Here is a 17985-nt window from a genome sequence, read left to right on the forward strand (position 1 = left end):
AAAAATAAAGTAGGTAAAAGCGCATGCAGGACAAGCCCAGAATGAAAGGGCAGATGCGTTTGCTAAGAATGCAGCTCAAGACCCATCTCTACCTTCAATCAACGTCCCATTCTCAAAATTGTATGCGAAACATATGTTGAAAAAACTACATTAAGAAATGGCGAGCTGAATGGGAAAAGGCAGAAGGCTTTTTAACTTCTACAAAAAAAACCCACATATGATCCAATCTCATATAACTTCTTTATCAATATCTTTTTATCTGGTCCTATCCCCACGTACTACTTTACATGAAATCTGAGCGACTCAGACAAGTGTGTATGTGGGGAAAAAGGAGAGCCATTGCATTGTTTCTTCAAGTTCCAGTTCACAAAAGAGCTACACTGTAAAGAAAGGTCACAAATTTCACCTGAGAACATTAAGTGCTTACTAACGATCCCTCAGTTACAACAAAATATTTCCTTGATTATGAAACTTTTCTCATATAAAAGAGAAGACATGTCAAGATGCTATCGCGTCTGTACAAATACCACTTATTCCATAACTTTTAGAAATATTGCAAATGCCTGAAACAGGCTAAATATGGTATTAATTGTTTTTACAAAATAATTACATTAAGAATTTGTACTGTATTAGGAGATGAGGGGGAAAAATCTTGTAATAATTAAATCATTAATTAAAAAAATTAATATGTGACATAATTAGACATATTAATGTAAATGTAAGCATTATGTAATTTTTCAAATGTATATTTTCTGTAATTATGATACATTAATTTACAAAAATAATGTAAGACTTCAATAATGTTGCAATTGTCTGTAACATGAAAAAAAATTAAAGGAAATGTGTCAACAAGATATTTGCCTTAGGAATACGACAATGTACTAGGAGATGCATGAAAAAAAATGTGTAATGTAATTCGATATACTAAAGTAAATGGGTTGTTTGTATGAAGTACAATGTACAATGAATGTTTGTATTATGTATATTTGAAGTAATTATATTATTCTCCCATAATCCAACTTTTGTTAATCCATTAATTTCTTTGTAATAATTGTATATGCCATACATAAGTCTAGAATTAATGTAAAGTTTCTATGTAAATGCCCTGTTAGGCTGGCATCTGATGAAGGCCAACCAAACGCCCAACGAGTACAGTAGTGCGGCCTTTGACAATACCTGTAAAAGTCACTGATGAAGTTCTGGTGCTCTGTCCACTTTTCCCTGTCCCTGACCAAAAGGGATGCAATAGTATAAAACTTATGCAGAAATGATAAGATGAAAACTGCATGTAGGGATATTGCCACCCATGTGTATTGATATTTATTTTGGTTATTGATATTTTTGTATCATGCATGTGTATCATAACTTCATATGCATAGTGATAAATTAAAATTGTAAAATTTTACATATATTTGTGTAAGAAGCTAAATATGCTTGTATATAAAGAAAAATGTTAATGTTTTCATTTTATTCGTAGTTCTATGAAACATGGGATTTGCCACTGACCTGCAAGGAAAATCATCACATGAAGCTCTGATGTCTTTACAAGATGCTGAATTGAGGCTTCTAGAGAATATGAAGCGATGTATGTCCTTAAGGGTAAAATGTGATAGGGAGTATGCTATTGCTCTAAATTCTGTTTGCATTCAAACATTGAAAATTGACCAAACAGAGTTGAAGGGAAGTATGGTAGCTCGAGTAAGTTTCTTTTATAATATGTTTCTGGGTTTTTGTGATCTATGTGTAGTAAAATGTACGTACGAATTATTGAATGAAAACTTTATGTAATTTTCAACATTCCCTTTCTATTCAAAATTTTTTTTTCTAAAATTATTTGTTTACATTTTAAAGCTGCTTTATGTAAAATTCTTTAAAAGCAAAAAATGTAGCCATGCATTTAAAAAGGGCATAAAATTTTTGAACTTGCAATATGTAAGTAATGTACATAAAAAACTCTTATTCACATGTGTAAGAAAACAGTTTTGGAAAAATAAAAATATCCTAAAGTTTTGTTTTATGCATCTTAAACGGTTTGCATTTGCAAGCCTTAAATAGGCACAAAAGTGATAAAAATGAATTGGTTAAGTATTTCATATCTTTGCATATACAGAATGGCACATGAAATGACATACTCTTTGCTTTGTTTATTACACATTTATTTACATTAAAATATTACAAAATGAATGCCTTGCTAACTGCCCAAAAGTAAGTTAAGGGCAGCAAATGTTCATTGAGCCCACCATTTTGTTTCACAGTTTCTTGCAAGCACACTTTGCCTTTTTCTCAACTCTCTGGCAGTCTTCCAAAACTGCACTGTGTGACACAAACCTTGAATTTTGATGCATTTACAGGCTTCCTTGTGAATAACTTACATTTCAAAACATCCTGTGAAAAGAAAATGCATGAATTAATATCTGGGCTATATGGGGGGGATCAGCGTCTCCCACCTCTATAACATTTAGGAACTTTATGTGTCACTACATGTACACTAAGATCTCAAACAGGAATTCAAAAACAACATGCAGTATGTGCGTAGGTTCCATCGTGTATGAACTACTGAATGTGGTAAGGGCCATTCTGATTGGCAAGGGAGTACTCCTTGCTGCTGTATCATTAGGCTTGGATTTGAATCCTAGACGAGGCATGGCGGTTTGTAAATGTGTAATATCTGTGTGTTATGGAGACACCCAAAGTACACATCAAGCCAAAAGTCCTGTTGTGTGGTTTGGTGGTAGGGGAAAAGGGTGGGAGACCCTTGGAACATCCCTTACAATGTTCTCCATCAAAATTGGCATGGAGCTCAACACTTGTATGATGAATTTCAGATGTCTTGCCTCACTTATACCTGTAGTTGTACCTGAATATATGTATTGCTATTTCCAGGTGTGTGACACTTGATGGGCACGATCAATTCATGTTCCTCCATACTATGACAGGCTTTTTATACGTTTCTTCATGTCATGACAGGCTGTTCAACTATTATGCATGCTACATAAAGAGCAACATTTTGTTAGGAGAGTGGTCATTAATGCTTTGGCTGACCAGCATATGAACAAAATGTGATTTATTCTTTATTTTAGCACTTAACGTTTTGGGTAGGGGGTGAGAGAGACTAATTGGTATGTTGAAGATATATAGTTTCATGTTTATGTAAGTTTCATTATATCACATGTATTGTTATTTTATTATTCCCTGAACTAGACCTTCATGTGAAGACATAAGAGTACAGAAATAATCCAGGCCTCTTAATATGTATACTCTTTGTATGAATACAAAATGAAGGTTTATTTTCATATTGGTATTTACACAGAATAAAGAAAGTTACAGTTCATTATCTTCTGTGTGTTACATCATTAAGAAAGAAGGTCAGAGTCGATTACTCAGCAATAAGTCCAGCTTGCTCTACCATCAGCAGCAAAGAAAAAAGGACTTCTTCGAGTGGAAGCCATGTTAAGAATATATTTTACTTCCATGCTTACCATATTTTTTAATGGATCTATATAACAATGAGAAGAATGGGAAATGTGCTCAGTTCCATTAATAATGTTTTCAGTGGAAGTGTGGCATGGTTTTTATTTCTTTCTTAAAATATAATGAATTTTAATTTTAAAAAAAATTGGGAAAACTATAGATTGTACTGTACAAAGTCTGAGATTCAGATGTCCAATATCTGGAATGATCTAAAATCTGGACTTCAAAACCACCAACAACTTTTTCTTAATGCTTTGCACATGCACATTTGATTTTTCCCACATAAATAAAACATGTGGAGAGTTAGATTCTTAATTTTCCTTCAGCGCTAAATAAATGCCTCCATTATTGAAGCGACAATAATTTAGCATAAATTTGTGTGATCAATAATTTGGCTGTGTAGCTGCATATCTGCTTGGCATACATCTCAAACTGAAACATTCTAGATAAAAACGTTGATTTTACACCTACTAATATTTTATATCCCTGATGCCAACCTGGCAAATCATTATTTATTATGTTTTGCTTTCATCACTCCATGTTTATCAACACATGACAACTTGAGTAATGACTCATGCAGTGATAACCAAAAAAATTTTATATTTATACTTTAATAATGAAGAGTATGATAACCTTTTGTGTTGACATTATACTTGGCAATGATTACAGATTTAAGCTAAATGCACTACAAAATATTGATGAGAAAAAATTTAACAAAAATTTCTTTCCATATGCTGAAAATAGATTTTGTTAATGATACTCATAGGCCAAAAGATAGATTACATTTAGTACTATTTGAATTAAGAATAACTGATTTGTTTTTCACGTAAACCCAGAACCGGCACCAGAACTCATATGGCTGCACCGTGTGGCAGAATTTAGGCAAAACAAGATTTATGGAGTATAGAGAAGCACCAAGCAAAAAAATTAAGGGATGAAAATATTTTTTGGAATTTTGGAAGCACTGGGATCCAAAATTTAGAACTTAGGCACTTGGTGACAGAATTTAGGACCCACAGAGACTGCATCAGGTGGTAAGGTATCTAGTGCCAGCCCTCGAGAAGCCTTAAGTATATGTGGGAATGTATTTATTCATTCAAGACTAAGATAAGTCTTAAGCATGTGCAAGAAATAGATGTAAGTATAATAGATAACTAATACAATCAGGTCTCGGTGCATGATAGAAGCAAGGCAAAATTTAGTGGATGCTATTATGCTAGGCTAAAATTATGCGTTACTGATTCCAAGGAATTTCAGTCAATATAGCAGATTGCACTATTCCTTAACTTTCTGATTTGATCCCGCTTAATTATTTTTGGCAGGCTGTTTTTATTATAGCAATTTTATGAAAATTAAAGTTCAGCTTTGGATTGTGTTGAAAAGAGTTTCTAATTCTGGAGCTGCAACCTGATCTACAAAGCGAAAGCATATTTCGATGTCCATTAAACAAAAAGTGGAATTGCTGCAAAAAATGAGTAAAGATATACCCGACTCTGAATTATGCGAGGAGTGTAGCATTGGAAAGTCAACTGTATATGACATAAGAAAACAGAGAAGGCAACTTTTTGAATTTTTTTCTAGATTCCATCACCACACTCGAAATGAATAACAGAAAAATTATTCATTATGCTAAACATGAAGATCATGACAAAATGATGACTGAATGTGTCAGAAGCATCCGAGTGAGCGTGTGCCATTGACGGGTCAAATGCTAATGGCTCTAGCTAAAATATTTCACTAAGAAATGAACTTATAAACAGAGTGCACATATTCAACAGGTTAGTTAACCAAATTTAAAAATCACCATGGTATAAGGCATTTAAGAATTTCAGGTGTAAAAGCTTCAGCTGATACTTGCTGCTGAATTATTTTTAGTCGAATTCATTGAACTCATTAATAGTTAAAAATTATCTCCATAACAAATTGACAATGCTGATGAAACTGGTCTTTTCTGGCAATGTGTTCTGCAGAATACCTTGGCAACCTCTATAGGAAAGGCTCCAACTCATGCCAAAGATTCCAAAGTGACACTAACAATTTCAGCATGCACAAATGGCTGCAGGAACACGTAAGTGTAAACCCTTCATAATCGGAAAAAAATACACGACCTCAAGCATTTAAAGGAGTAAAGATTTTCCCTGTTATATGTCATGCAAATAAAAGAGCATGGATGGCACAATTGTTAATGATTGTTAATGTTTATGCTGAATGATTGGTTCGGAAATCATTTCATACCAGAGGCTTGGCAACATTTGAATTCAGTTGGTTTACATGATGACACAAAAACTGTCCTGACTGTAGACGACTGTTTGGCTCATACTTAAAGTTTTAAGTGAAAGATAATGTGTCCGTATTATTCTTTCTTCCAAACTGTATGTCCATCATTCAGTCTATGGATATCGGAGTAGTGCACGCGCTGAAATGCAAATATAAAGTAGCATTTTAAAAATCTGTGTTTAAATTTCTTGAATGATGGCAAGCCTATTAAAGAATTTTTGAAATATTTTAGCTTAAAATCTGCTATGTGGAGTATCGCAAGATCGTGAAAGGGTGCGTCTCCAGATACTTTAAAAAATGCTTGGTATAATTTATGGTTAGCTAGCATATTTCATGGCTAGGAGGATGAAAATAATAGCCACGAATGGGGAGGTTTTCGGATATCATTGGCCAAACATTAAATTTTCCAATTAATAATTTTTTTAAAGAAATGTAGAGAAGCTGTAATAAATGAAGATGATATGACAGAAGTTTTTCATTTCAATGACAATGCCCCAATTATCACTAAATTAATGGGTGGCAAAATCCATGGTATGGTTGTAGATCCTGAAAATACTGCTACAAATAGTGAAGAAAGTGACAAAGAAGTTATTTAAAACTATAACATTTTGTTTGACAAGTTAGTTGGAATTCTCAACAGATATAACAAGACTTGAACAATGGAACTTTGTAACTGAATAAGAAATTATGTCTGTCTAACAAAATTAAAGAGAAAATATCAGCACAAAAAAAGCAATATTTTTTTTTTTTTTTTTTTTTTTTTTTTTTTTTTGTAAATTGTGTTACTGTTTAGATCATAAATGCTTCATTATTTCATAAATCATGATTTAATACTTTTAATTTTATAATTTCTACATACCATCTTACAAGTTTTAAACTGATGATCTCCTGTACAAAGTCTTTAATCCAGTCTTTAATCACTAATTTAAATCTGGTAAGATGGCATGCAGAAATTATAAAATTAAAAATATTAAACCGTAATTTATGAAATAAAGAGCAGTTATGATCTAAAGGGTATCAAAATTTATAAAAAAAAAGCTTAATATTTATTTGTTTACTTTATTAAACATTTTTTTCAATGTAAGTTGTTTAAGTTGCTTCATTATATGTGCTAATACTTTCTCTTTAATTCTATAAACAGAATCATTTCTTGTTCAGTTCCAAAGTTCCACTGTTCAAGTCCTGTAATTGTTGTGCCGAGAATACCGACTAACTTGTCAATCAAATTTTTTTCATTTTCACTAACCTCTCTGTCACTTTCTTCATGCCTTTATCCATTTTTTGCAGCAATTCCACTTTTTGTGGGATGGACATCGAAACATGCTTTTGCTTTATAGATCCTTTGGCAGCTCCAGAATCGGAAACTCTTTTTGACATAATCAAAAGTTCAAGCTTACTTTTTATAAAATTGCTCTATCAGTCTGCAAAAAATAATAAACCGGATCCAATTAGAAGATTAAGAAACAACGCAATCTGCAACATTAACTGAAATAGATAATTAGATAATTTTAGCCTAGCTTATACCGTCCGTTATACATTAAACGTGCATGCGTAAATGTATTATGTGCATGTGTAAAGGTATTATGCACAGAAAGTTTGTAGCTTTGAGGTCTGGATTATGGATGTCCGAATTAAAGACTTTGTACTGTATTTATAAAAATCCCAAAACCGGAATCGCTGAAGTCCCAATGAGTCCAGATCTCAGACTTTGTACGCTATTTAGTTTCCAAATGTTCAGAGTGAGAGAATTGTGTGAGAGGAAATTAAATGTAACAAATAATAAATGTATGTGAAGGTTATGTAGTTAATACATTGACCATATTGTAATGTCAGGTAGATAAAATACCACATTATGCAGAACCTTATTGTGGACCTAAAAACAATTGTATTTTGACTTGTTAATAAACTTGTATGAACCTGTAAGCAAAAAGTATAGGGTGTGTATAATTTTCTCATTTTTAGGCATGGAGTGTAATTGCGGAAGAGACTGAAGCTATGGGTCGAGTTGTTAAACAAAATGCTGATTACCTTGCATCTCATACTATCGATGACATGAATGCCTTAATATTAGAAAAGAGAGCTCTGCGTAAACTTTATACAGATGAACACAACAGAATTCATGGTGAACTATTGCGTGTATGGTTATCACATTAATAAGTATATGACATTAATATTTTTTAATGATTTCATTTTTATTTTAATTATATGTATCAAGTAATGTTGTGTTATCTTAGCTTCAAGATGCTGTGAACAAAACTAGGAACCTGTATGAAAAATATTTAGAACTGTGGAGAGTTTCGAAAGCAAAGTATGAAGATCAGTATGTTAAAGGTATATTTTAAATGCTTCATTCCCTGATAAGTCTCATATAATTTTTATTGATATTTCATGTAAAAATGAAGGATTAAATAATGTACTAAATGAAGGACATGTTAATAAGTTAAGTTGGTAAGGTAAAAGTAACTATTTCTCTTTCAGAATAATTAGCACTTTCAGCATGGTATGACTGTTGCCCTCTTAGAAAGTTAATGCTAGAGTGATGATAACAGCCAGTTTCAGCTTTTACAATGGAATGTTTGTATGTTTGAATGTTTTATCATTTGGGTAGTATTTCATTGGTTGATATCTATAGCTTTCTGAATCTTAACTCAAAGAGAAACACACCAATGTAAAATTTAATACAAGACAAATTATACAAATAATGAGTTTGAATAAAACTATTAATTTCAAGCGCAATTCAGATGTAGGTTAATCTTCTTCAGAAGCAAACTGTTTTGGCTGAGGTGGGAGGAGTAAACACCATAATTATATGGAAATCAGTGGCTGGAGAAAAGTGAAGATCAACATTGTGCCATCTGTCGAAGAAAATAATAATGAAACATGAACAAGTTAAATATTAGAATTTGAAAACATTGAGAAGAAAAGGCTTGAAATCAATGCAATTAATTAAAGAAAATACATTTTGTAAATGTAAAAGGCATCAAAGAAATCTATTTGACAAACTAAGTGAAGCTTTGTTGTAGGTTATTTTCAGTGGGCTAAGTTGTGATTAAGTACTTTATTATAGTTAGCTGTCAATGATTATTTATTTCCCCTTTTTGAATAATAGGACTGTGTTTTTTCATGTGAAATTTAACTTTTAGTTTGCCTTTTATATGTGTACCAAAATGACAAGATGTGCAATAAATTCCCCAAGAAATGAACCCAGATGAGATCTTTCAGAAACAGACATAGTATTTTGCTAATGACCTGAAGCTGAGTGAACTGAAAAATGAACTGAGAGTTAAGTTCTTTAAAATCTGAGCAATTTTGTGACTAAGAAGGATATGGGATAACTATACGGTGGTTGTTGTTATTTAGGTGTTATTAGGTGGTTAGTTTCTTGCTACTTGATAACTAGAAAGGTATTGATCTATAAGATCCACACTGCCCATTGTATTATTGTAGTCGATTACTGTATTTGGTTTTGTTTTCATTTTTACTTTGGGTCATTACTTCAACAGTTTCAGAATCATTTCCTTCTTGTCCTTCCATTTGAGAGCAAGGATTTTGCCATGTCTGATATAACTTTGTGAATTTTTAATTTCTAATTTTTCAGTGCTGAAGTTAAATTCTTTTTGTTGTGTCTAACAGTTCCGACCACGTCTGTTTGATAAGTCAAAAGGATATCACATAATTCTGGTGAAGTATGATAATTATCTAATGTAATGCTGTAAACTTGTTTCAATAATGGTATCATCAGAGTCATAACAACTTGTGAAGTTACCGAGAGAGATCAGAATTGAGGATGAAACAAAGTACCTTTCCCGGTATATATAATAAATGATCATATATAATCAGAACTAAATTCACTTAGCCTGTATGATAGCAAATTTTGCTTTTTTCAAGTGTATGTAGTGGTGCCAGGATAAACGTCCTTTGTACAACATCAACGTTTCATGAATGGTAATATCTCTTTCTAGAATAATTGTTTTTTGATATACTTTATTCAGATGCTCACAGATAGGCCAAATTTTGTAGCGTTTTGGGTTAGGATGATTTTCTTGATCATAAGAATCATTATTCCTAAAATGCAAGTATTTTTTTATTTCACAGTATCAATTATATGACATAATCTTACAGAAAAAAGGCATTTCTATTGTATTTTCTTAGTTAAATACACACTTTCTTCAGGTTTTTTTTGTAATACCTTGTAAAACTGAAAGCACAAAGAACAAATGCATTTCCATTCTCTACTACCTTTCAGTTTCCTTTTCCCAACAAATTATACCATTTTATCATTTATAAAATGCTCATAAAATTGTAAAATGCCTGTACTGGCTTGAAATGAAATATTAACTTTAGGCTATAATTTGAACTGAAAACATGGAGCACAAATCTCTGGGACATCCAGCATAATTTGGTTTCATTGGTGACCTAGTAAAAGTTGTGCAGGATCGTCACTATTGTCACTGCCTTAAGAACCTGATACTTGAGAATCAAAAGCATCTGAAAAGAGCTGCCTTCTGAATCACTCCCCGATTCTTCAAGACTTAAATCCTCTTGTTCACCTGAACAACTCATTTTACAAACATTAAACACAAAAAAGCGAAGAACACTGAAACTACATCCTTTCGAAATATGTTCTAACCGAAAGAATATTCTGAATCTACATACTACTGTTATCTAATCAACTTACAAGTACTGTGCTACAATCTGTAAGCTGTCTGTGTAAATAGAATTGATAGTGATGTGATAAAAATTGGTATTCCCTTAACCTTTTGTTACAAATGCAAAGCCCGCAACAAAATTTATTCAGCACTTTGAGATACAGGCGCAACAAAATTTGTTCGTATTGGTTGCCCGTATGAGAGACAGGCGTGACGAGTAAGGGGCTAACAAATAAGAATCTTAAGTTCAGAAAAAGAGTAGTGACAATTCAGTCATTGATGCTATATCCATAATATTCCTCCTGAATGAATAACTATGGTTTTGGGTGAGTTTTCAGGTTTCTTAGTTTAGAAATCGCATATTAATTAGGTTGATTGGTTATTTAAATATCTGTATGACAAAGAACATGGAAGCTATCTGCCTAATGGAAGGAATTTCTTCATGGAGGACATTTCTACAGAAAAGTGGCTTACATTCAGTTTACACATAGGGAAAATCATGAAAAGATCTGGGTTGGACTTAAGGACAAACTGCCAATATTCTGCAGTCTGTTGCTAAAGGATTTAAATTACTAAGCTAAAGTTTTTAAATTACTAAGCCATATTGCTAATGAACGTTGAGTTATATTTGGTATTATTCTATTCATATTCTTGGAATCTAAGCTAGGGCGTGACGATTATCTCCCTGTATTATTCACCCTGGAAAGATTATACAAGTGTTTAGACAAAGTGACATTAGATTTTTCTTAGAAGCTGAACAGTCAAAACAATGCTGAAGTTTTGAATATTAGGCTGAGTAGTGGATTTTAAAAGCTGAAAATTAAGCAGGCACTTTTTAATCTTGTGTTATTTAGTCAGAATTGGTTCTGTTGCATGAGAGCACATTTTCCCACAGACCAATAACCACTTTACCGAGCTGCCTTGTCATAAAAATAAGTATGTGTACTTAGTCATCTTGTGTGTTCTACAGATTTGTCTCATTCAGATTATTTTTGCTTCCTAAACACTGAAGTGTGCTTTCAAATGAATTTTTTTATCTGACATGGAAGAGATAAAAGAAATGCAGACATTCTACTCTTACAGCTGCGCTGAACGTAGTCATCTACAAGCCTTCTCTTATTTGAACTAAGACTGGAAGTTGCATCAATGTAAACTCTGCCACTTTCCTATTTTTTTAAAGCACTCTGATTATTTAATTGCCATGCTATGAATGTACTACAAAACATGATAACTTGAACCAAACTCCAAAACAGTCAAAATTTTTGATGAAGTTCAACTATTCATGATGGAACTAGAAATTAAAATGTAAATCAAAGTGAATATTGAAACTATTGGAAATTAATACTAAATCAAATTGCTTAAACTTGCTTTTTAAGGAACTTGATTATATTTGGATTGATTCTTCACTTTTTTCCAGAAAAACAAAAATCTTATGCTCTGGATATCTATATATAAGTGCATAGTTTCAAACTAAGTATTTAACAACATAAACTATGTTTAAGAGTTCAAGGGTTTTGATCATATCTCATCTTTTAGTAAAAGTACATGAAATATAAATTTTATATTTACACTCTTAAAAGTAATGCTTCAAATTGCTAGTTTTTCCTCATATTATTATAGATAATTTTTTAAAAATTATGCTCTTTAATATGTAATTTAGTGGGCTTTAAAATTATCAAATTTATCAAAATTATGAGAATCTCATACTTTAAGCAAAATTATAATATCTACACTTAGTATTAATAATCGATCAATAAGTGGGGCAGAATAAATGCTAGATTCTGTTGACCAAGAAACTTGAGGAGGTGCTTTATTCCTCTATCATTTGATAAGCGCATTTTAACTCGATTACATCTCCTCCAGTTTGCTTTAAATTTGATTCCCAGTTAACCTATTAGTCGCTGGTGTTGCGTTGACGCAGCGGTCAAAGTAAATGCGTATATAAATATAACTACCTAAGCTATTTTATACCAGCAGATGATTTTGTGTAGGGAATATTATGAAGATTATTTCTGTAAAAAAATATATGCATTCAACAATAATTTTGTTTATAATAATATCTCATACTTTAAGCAAAATTTTCGACCGGGTATTTTTGCTGAAAATATGTAACGAAAGAATCTTTATGAGTGATCTATTTTTAGTCAAGGTCACCATTTATCAGACCATTACATCAGCCAGATGTTTATATTTGTGTTGGGAAGCAAGGAAAAACAGGTGTTGCGCTGACACTCAATCTCCTTTTTCACTCATTCCTTTCAATGTTTTGGTTGTTTAAAAATGCCTAGAATGAGGAATCTTACATTAGGCGAAGCCCTTCAAAGTTTTTTTGATGAAGAACCAGATGATGATAATGTGAATAATGATCAGAATGAAACTGATGTTGTTCCCCCAGAAATTGCAGAAACTACAAGGAATGTTTCTTTTCTCATGAAAATAATAACAAATATTAAATAAAGGGTTATTTTACACTTTTATCTTGTTGAAGATAGTGACGAAAAAGAAACGAATGGCAATGTTTTAAATAATGATAATGATAATGATATTTTACCAAATGATACTGTTGGGGGAAGCTGAAATTCACGTAAGAATTAAATTTCAGCCATCTAAAAGCAGTTATAGTCATACTAAAAAGTTTAAAAAGCAGAAGACTGAAATCTTGAAATGGATAAAAAAAGGAACTGTTAGTTATGTCTCGGGAAGAACATGAAAAAAGCAATAGAAGAGAAATTGTAAAAGACAAAATACAAGGTAAAACTAGCGCACAGATTTTCGATTTTCGTTTTGGTTTAGACATTTACTCTCTTCTCGTTAAACAGACAAATATATACGCTCGACAAAAAAAAAAAAAAAAAAGAAAAAAGAAAAGAAAAAAGAAAAAAAACCAGAATTTATTGCATTTGAAGCCTATATGAGAAGATTGATTGGAATATTATTGCTTACAGGATATCATTCTTTACCTCAAGAAAAAATGTATTTTGATAAGGACATTTTCATTGTATGAGAATCAATATCACGTTTGTAGTACAGGAATATGAGAATATGAAGCAGAATTTGCATTTGACAATAGTCAAATTGACTATACTGATAAATTATATGAGGTGAGACCGTATCTAAACTTACTAAATATCACCACTTTTTACTACTGGAAATATAAAATCTCTGTTAAATTTCAGACGTGAGAATGGATTATTCCTTTTGCAAACTCTTATTGAGAGTGTAGAATTAGCCAGAAATAGATCAGCAACTGGAAGACCTAGTAAATTCAGCTTTCAAAAACCGTTGCATGGAGATGGTAGACATTTTATCGTAAAGTCCGTTGATAACAAAAGACTGTGTTGTAAAGAGTACCATAGCCAGACTGTTTATAGATGCAAAGTATGTAATGGAGCTTTACATCATGATTGTAATCAAGCTTTTCATGCTTGAATCTTTCAATTGAAATAATCTGTATTTGTAAAAGAAATACAATATATATTTTAATATTAAATTAATTACAAGTAAAGTGATTTGTAGATTTATAAAACGTTATACAGCTAAAAGGTAATCCTGCGCTCCACTCAAAAGAAACATCACACAAGTACAATCCTACTCACTAAACATCCGTAGTCTTATTCCGCTGACGTTGCACGAACGCAACACTCGCTTTTTCCACAGGTAAGAGCATTTTTTTTTAAATTTTCAATGTAAATTTATGTTATAAATGCTTAATTTAATATTTGTTATTATTTTCATGAGAAAAGAAACATTCCTTGTAGTTTTGGCGGTTAATGGGTTAAACAGTTAAAATGTCAGAAATTAAAATCCCCCAGAAAGGTACAACTAAAGTTTTAAATATCAATAAAATGCACCGAAAATTGCAATGCATGTGCTCGCCATTGGTCAACAGAAAGTGGCCAGTTCTTCTCCATGACTATGCTCGGCCGCACATCGTGCAACTGCTCCTATAGAAATTGAACGAATTGGGATACGAGACTGTCCCTCTTCCCCATATTCTCCTGACCTCTTGCCGACCAATTACAACTTTTTCAAACATCTGGATAACATTCTGCAGAAGGAATGCTTCAGAAACCAAGACGAGGTCAAAAACGCCTTTGACAACTTTATCGCATCCAGAACTCCAGAATTTTATTCTACCAGCATAAATAAACTTATATCTTGTTGCAAAAATGCATTGATTCGGCTGGTGCTTATTTTGATTAATAAAATTGTTTTTAGTTGAGTTATTTTAGCAATTAATTAGTTCCTTTATTCAAAACATTTCCTTCAAACATTAATTGTTATATACTTGCTTTATTCAGAAACATTACCGTCACCATTACTGCTCAAAAACATTACAGTACAAATTATTACTGTTCTAAAAATAAATGTTGTTGCCAACCGTGAAAATACATTTTAAATAAAATTAATACATTGCGTTTACATTCGGGCATCCTGACTTGGTTACGACCTCGGAACATTAAGAACTTATACTTAAAAAATTAAATCTGTAATATTAATGTTTATAGTTCGAAAGTCTTTAACTGTCATATAGATTCACTATCATTTTCTATTCTTTTTCCGTGTCCTAGTTTTAGTAATATGTGGCGTGTTGTTATCATTATCCCCAGTAACACTAATGTCATCATCGTCTTCTTCTGATTCAGCTTGACACTGAAATGACTTTAATTGGCTCACATGAGCTGTCGTACTAATGAAATGTCCTTTCACCTTCTCTTCTAAATGAGTCACTCTATAGGTATCACTTGGTAAAACTTCTGTAACTACCAAAGGTACTCGATACTTTTGTTGTGTTTTGGTTGATTCTCCAGTTGATTTAGGTACTCTTCTCATAACTACTATTTCTCCTCGTTCGAATGTTAAAGAATTGCTTTTCTTCTTGTCATAATTTGCTTTCATTTTCATCTGCAAATCTTCAATTCTCTTTCTAGCTCCATTCTGTAAGATTACTGGATTCTCCCATTCATTTGCGTCTTCATCTGTAATCATCCTCATCAAACCGTCATTAAATTTTGGTGAATAACCGTGAAGCATTTTGAAAGGAGTTTTATTTGTAGTCTTATTTATCGTATTGTTTAGATTTCTTTCGCATTCCTTAATCTTTTTGTCCCAGTCTCTCTGATTCGGATTTTCCATACTCATTTTAATCATAGCCAAAATTGTTCGATTTGCTCTTTCCACCATTCCATTACCACTTGGATGTTGAGTTGAATTGAGTGTATGACTGATTTCATTATTTTGACAGTACTCTCAAAATTCCTTCACTGTGAAACATGTTCCTCTATCACTGATAATTTTTTCTGGTAACCCAAAATCATCTACAAAACTCTTCAATGCAACTAAACACATACTTGGTTGCAGTACTTTTCATAGGATATAAGCTTGTAAATCTTGTAAAATTATCAATTATTACAAATAATTCTGTATTTCCTCTTGAACTTTTTACGAATGGTCCTAAATGATCTATATGTATGATTGCAAAAGGTCTTCTACCAGGTCTAATTGGATGCAGTACTCCTTGTTTCTTACCACTAGGCACTTTATTTACTAGGCATTCGAAACACATCAAAATTGACGCATAACATATCGTTTCATTCCTTTAAACCAGTATGATTCCTTGATTTTGGCAACAGTTCTGTCTGCTGAAAAATGTGCCAAAAGATGTGAAATTTTACAATACCTTTTCTCATCGATTTAGGTATGGCATATAACAATTTCTCCTTTTCCTGATCTTTTACTTTACGAAACAATTGATTATTCTTCAAGACGTAATTTTCAGTTACATATTTCTCTGCATTCATTCTATCATTTATCTTTTTCTTTAAAATGTCTATTAATTTACGTAATTCTGGATCTGAATGCTGAATCTTATGAATTTGTTCATCTATCGTTAGCATTAAACAAACTTCCAAGTTGTTTTCAATTATAGAGTTTCTTCTGGCTGATCAACTGGCGATCGGCTCAATGCATCTATGTTACTTATTTTTTTACCTTGTCTGTGCTTTATTTCAAGATTGTATTCCTGGATCAGATTACTCCACCTTGCTATCTGAGGATTTGAAGTTTTCTACGCGTTTAAATAAACTAAAGCTTAGCAGTCTGTAATTACCGTAAGTTGGATTCCAGTTAAAAATTGTCGAAGTCGTGTCAGATTCCAAACTATAGCCATTAATTCTAATTTGCTTGAATGATAATTATTTTCTATTTCTTTTGTTCCTTTACTTACACAATAAACTAAATGGCACTTTCTATCTTCACCTTTTTGCAACAGCATTCCTGCCAGCCCTTTGCTGCTCGCGTCTGTGTGCACTTCAGTCTCTGCTTCCGGATTGTATAACGCTAGTATTGGTTCGTTAGTTAAATGATCTTTTAAAGTACTGAATACTTCTTGCTGATCTTCGTTCCAACGAAATATTTCATCCTTCCTCATCAGTCTCGTTAGCGGCTCAGCTTTCTCTGCATATTTCGATACAAACCTTCTAAAGAAACTTGCAAGACCTAAAAATTGTTTAACTTCATGTTCATTTGTTGATTTAGGAAAGTTTAATATGGCTTGTACTTTTTTTGGTCCAGGTTGCATACCATTTGATTTTATTAGAAATCCCAAATACTCAGCTTCATCTTTTCCAAATTTGCATTTTGTCCATCGTTTCTTCCCAAGATTTAGCCAGAATTAATATGTTGTCCAAGTAGCACTATCAGGTTCAATGTTTCTTCTAACCTTCTTCGGAAACATACAATGACCTGACTAGAACAGAGAGCTTACTAAAGCTATGTTCACTAATTGTAGTAAGTAGACAGGATACAGACGAAGGGTATACAAAACCCTTTATTTTTTTCTTTATATACAATGACTTCCGTACTTCGGAATACAATGACCCTCCACTCGGGGTCTAACTTAAAAGATATCAAAATAAAACTAAACTCTAATTTAACTTTAGAATAAGATTGGCCTTATAATAACAGAAAGCGTATGTAGCACAGAGACTGTGAACACTACAATACGTTTAATTTATCAAGAGGATTAAAACCTCTGGCCTGGAAGGCAAAGTAGCAACTGCGTAACTTCTAAGGTAAGCGGCCTGCTTCGAACTCACGGCTTCCTCTCCTCTGCTTGGCAAAAAGGCCACACTTAAATACTTGGCGTTCGCCAGACAACTTTGCATAAACTCCTTCACGCTTATAATTCTGGCCGGAAGTAGAAAATAAGAAGTGATAGTAAAGATTTAAAATAAAATAAACGTTAGTAAAACTTAAGATCCTTACATACTTCCCGCCAGAGTTAATTAGTTTGAAACTGAGGTCTAAAACGACCTTGTTGAAAACTTTTAGCTCTAGAAACTAACGCGAGGCCAAACTTTTACAAACATAACTTAGCTAGAAACTAGAAAATTTTAAAAGAAAGAAATTTGTTACAATAGCAGCTCCCGGAATATACAACAATCTTTTTTCTTTTTCATCTGTACTGCATCAAAACAGGAGCTTTATTCAATTCTGGTTCCTTCCAGAGATCTGGAACCAGAATCTGGAATCCAGAGATCTGGAAGGAAAACTAGTTTAATGAAATGTTACAGAATGACATTGCAAA

General features: G+C 32.4%; 1 protein-coding gene across 3 annotated transcripts in view; it reads left to right on the forward strand.

Moving 5' to 3' along the window:
* LOC118185264 (tyrosine-protein kinase Fer-like) overlaps positions 1–17985 on the forward strand; it is a 120953-nt gene that overhangs the window by 17358 nt on the left and 85610 nt on the right. For 2 of the 3 annotated variants that reach the window (XM_085808283.1, XM_085808284.1), the window contains exons 2-4: positions 1478–1698; positions 7711–7884; positions 7983–8079. In XM_085808283.1, the coding sequence (XP_085664409.1) occupies positions 1489–1698; positions 7711–7884; positions 7983–8079 (481 nt within the window). In that variant the 5' untranslated portion in view covers positions 1478–1488. Of the gene's footprint in view, positions 1–1477; positions 1699–7710; positions 7885–7982; positions 8080–17985 lie in introns of those variants that run through there. The other variant, XM_085808285.1, reaches the window with a different exon arrangement.

Source organism: Stegodyphus dumicola, chromosome X1 (genome assembly GCF_044657685.1).
Source record: "Stegodyphus dumicola isolate Sdum_Otavi_A_Nest chromosome X1, ASM4465768v1".
Classification (NCBI taxonomy): Eukaryota; Metazoa; Arthropoda; class Arachnida; order Araneae; family Eresidae; genus Stegodyphus; species Stegodyphus dumicola.